This window comes from Haliotis rubra, unplaced genomic scaffold, assembly GCF_003918875.1.
Source record: "Haliotis rubra isolate DU_JTF1 unplaced genomic scaffold, ASM391887v1 Scf782, whole genome shotgun sequence".
Classification (NCBI taxonomy): Eukaryota; Metazoa; Mollusca; class Gastropoda; order Lepetellida; family Haliotidae; genus Haliotis; species Haliotis rubra.
In genome coordinates this window covers 37,128-40,628 of record NW_025767504.1, presented here as the reverse complement: position 1 = coordinate 40,628, position 3,501 = coordinate 37,128, and the positions used below count along the sequence as shown (strand labels likewise).

Genomic DNA, 3,501 nt, shown 5'->3' with positions numbered 1-3,501 from the left:
AGTATCATACAACACATCCTCTCATTGGATGATGTAAACCAACACCCGCTCTCATTGGTTGGCTTCAAACATGCTTCCTCGTTACCTCATGGCGTGACTTCATCGATCGTGAGTATCATATAACACATCCTCTCATTGGATGATTTCAACCAACACCCGCACTCATTGGTTGGCTTCAAACATACTTCCTCGTTACCTCATGAAGTGACTTCATCGATCGTGAATATCATATATCACATCCTCTCATGAATTATATCAACCAACACCCGCTTTCATTGGTTGGCTTCAAACATACTTCCTCGTTACCTCATGGAGTGACTTCATCGATCGTGAGTATCATACAACACATCCTCTCATTGGATGATGTCAACCAACACCCGCTCTCATTGGCTGGCTTCAAACATGCTTCCTCGTTACCTCATACTGTGACTTCATCGATCGTGAGTATCATATAACACATCCTCTCATTGGATGATTTCAACCAACACCCGCTCTCATTGGTTGGCTTCAAACATGCTTCCTCGTTACCTCATGGCGTGACTTCATCGATCGTGAATATCATATATCACATCCTCTCATTGAATTATATCAACCAACACCCGCTCTCATTGGCTGGCTTCAAACATACTTCCTCGATGCCTCATGGAGTGACTTCATCGATCGTGAGTATCATATAACACATCCTCTCATTGGATGATGTCAACCAACACCCGCTCTCATTGGTTGGCTTCAGACATGGTTGCTCGTTACCTCATACTGTGACTTCATCGACCGTGAGTATCATACAACACATCCTCTCATTGGATGATGTCAACCAACACCCGCTCTCATTGGTTGGCTTCAAACATGCTTCCTCGTTACCTCATGGCGTGACTTCATCGATCGTGAGTATCATATAACACATCCTCTCATTGGATGATGTCAACCAACACCCGCTCTCATTGGTTGGCTTCAAACATGCTTCCTCGTTACCTCATGGCGTGACTTCATCGATCGTGAGTATCATATAACACATCCTCTCATTGGATGATTTCAACCAACACCCGCACTCATTGGTTCGCTTCAAACATGCTTCCTCGTTACCTCATGACGTGACTTCATCGATCGTGAGTATCATATATCACATCCTCTCATGAATTATATCAACCAACACCCGCTCTCATTGGTTGGCTTCAAACATACTTCCTCGTTACCTCATGGAGTGACTTCATCGATCGTGAGTATCATATAACACATCCTCTCATTTGATAATATCAACCAACACCCGCTCTCATTGGCTGGCTTCAAACATACTTCCTCGATGCCTCATGGTGTGACTTCATCGACCGTGAGTATCATATATCACATCCTCTCATTGGATAATATCAACCAACACCCGCTCTCATTGGCTGGCTTCAAACATGCTTCCTCGTTACCTCATGGCGTGACTTCATCGATCGTGAGTATCATATAACACATCCTCTCATTGGATGATGTCAACCAACACCCGCTCTCATTGGCTGGCTTCAAACATACTTCCTCGTTACCTCATGGCGTGACTTCATCGATCGTGAGTATCATATAACACATCCTTTCATTGGATGATGTCAACCAACACCCGCTCTCATTGGTTGGCTTCAAACATGCTTCCTCGATGCCTCATACTGTGACTTCGTCGATCGTGAGTATAACACATCCTCTCATTGGATGATGTCAACCAACACCCGCTCTCATTGGTTGGCTTCAAACATGCTTCCTCGTTACCTCATGGCGTGACTTCATCGATCGTGAATATCATATATCACATCCTCTCATTGGATGATGTCAACCAACACCCGCTCTCATTGGCTGGCTTCAAACATACTTCCTCGTTACCTCATACTGTGACTTCAGCGACCGTGAGTATCATATAACACATCCTTTCATTGGATGATGTCAACCAACACCCGCTCTCATTGGCTGGCTTCAAGCATACTTCCTCGTTACCTCATGGCGTGACTTCATCGATCGTGAGTATCATATAACACATCCTCTCACTGGATAATATCAACCAACACCCGCTCTCATTGGCTGGCTTCAAACATACTTCCTCGATGCCTCATGGTGTGACTTCATCGACCGTGAGTATCATATAACACATCCTCTCATTGGATAATATCAACCAACACCCGCTCTCATTGGCTGGCTTCAAACATACTTCCTCCATGGTTCATACTGTGACTTCATCGACCTTGAGTATCATACAACACATCCTCTCATTGAATGATGTCAACCAACACCCGCTCTCATTGGTTGGCTTGAAACATGGTTCCTCGTTACTTCATAGCGTGACTTCATCGATCGTGAATATCATATATCACATCCTCTCATGAATTATATCAACCAACACCCGCTCTCATTGGCTGACTTCAAACATACTTCCTGGATGCCTCATGACGTGACTTCATCGATCGTGAGTATCATATAACAGATCCTCTCATTGGATGATGTCAACCAACACCCGCTCTCATTGGTTGGCTTCAAACATACTTCCTCGTTACCTCATGACGTGACTTCATCGATCGTGAGTATCATATAACACATCCTCTCATTGGATAATATCAACCAACACCCGCTCTCATTGGATGTCATAATGTGACACATATTTCGCTTTCGCGAGTGTCTTAAAATACCTTGTATATCTATAACATTTGATCCCTTTTGAGCAAATACATGTTTACAATTTATCTTTTGGGCAAGATGTAAGTGTAATTTAATGACAAATTCACATCCACATAATTATGTGTTTATATTCAGAGTTCCTCAAATTGTTTGACGTGGGAAAGCTGAAGGCCGTTGTCCAGAAGATTGCTGACAACGTGGGGTCTAACGGCACCGAGGCCGCTTGTGAGACGGAGTGCACAGCCATCCTGATGCACAATGCGCTCCTCTCCAGCGGCTGCGACCTCATCTGCAGATCGTGAGTGGAGCCCCATCATTAGGGCAGTGGGTTAGCCTAGTGGTTAAAGCGTTTGCCCGTCACGCCGAAAACATGGGTTCGTTTCCATACATGGGTACAATGCATGAAACCATTTTGCTTGTATTTCAGCCACGATATTGCAGAAATATTGCGAAGTCTATATCCAACATCTTTACAGTATTCAACATTTGTTTGTAATCCGTAGTAAAGGTTCCGTGGCCATTCAAAAAGCCTGTAAGTTCTGATTGTGGCGTTAAAACGTAAAGACATTTTCATGTGGTGGAGCTTATGTATAAAACGTCATGTCGTTTAACTCAACATGGTCACACGGCCATAATATGACCGCTTTTCTCAAACAGAAGCGACAAAATCATTTCCACGTTCATAAGAAATCTCTGCTAAAAGCAGAGTCGATTGTCACCAAGTTATAAGATACTAAGACTGTATATATTTACACTTTTCTCTATGTGTTCCAGACTCCAGTCCCTTGTCAAGCAGTTCCACATCGTCTAGAAAAAGTGATGTAAAATACTAATCAGGAAATAAACGTGTTTTTGGCATAA

At 43.4% G+C, this 3,501-nt stretch overlaps 1 protein-coding gene across 1 annotated transcript in view; it reads left to right on the top strand.

Annotated features, from left to right (window-relative positions):
- The window catches only part of LOC124260966, a 5,098-nt gene extending 1,597 nt beyond the window's left edge, over positions 1-3,501 (top strand). Inside the window, exons 3-5 of the mRNA XM_046695285.1 lie at positions 734-773; positions 2,776-2,938; positions 3,415-3,501. Coding sequence (XP_046551241.1) covers positions 734-773; positions 2,776-2,938; positions 3,415-3,451 — 240 coding nt within the window. The 3' untranslated portion in view covers positions 3,452-3,501. The remainder of the gene's footprint in view (positions 1-733; positions 774-2,775; positions 2,939-3,414) is intronic.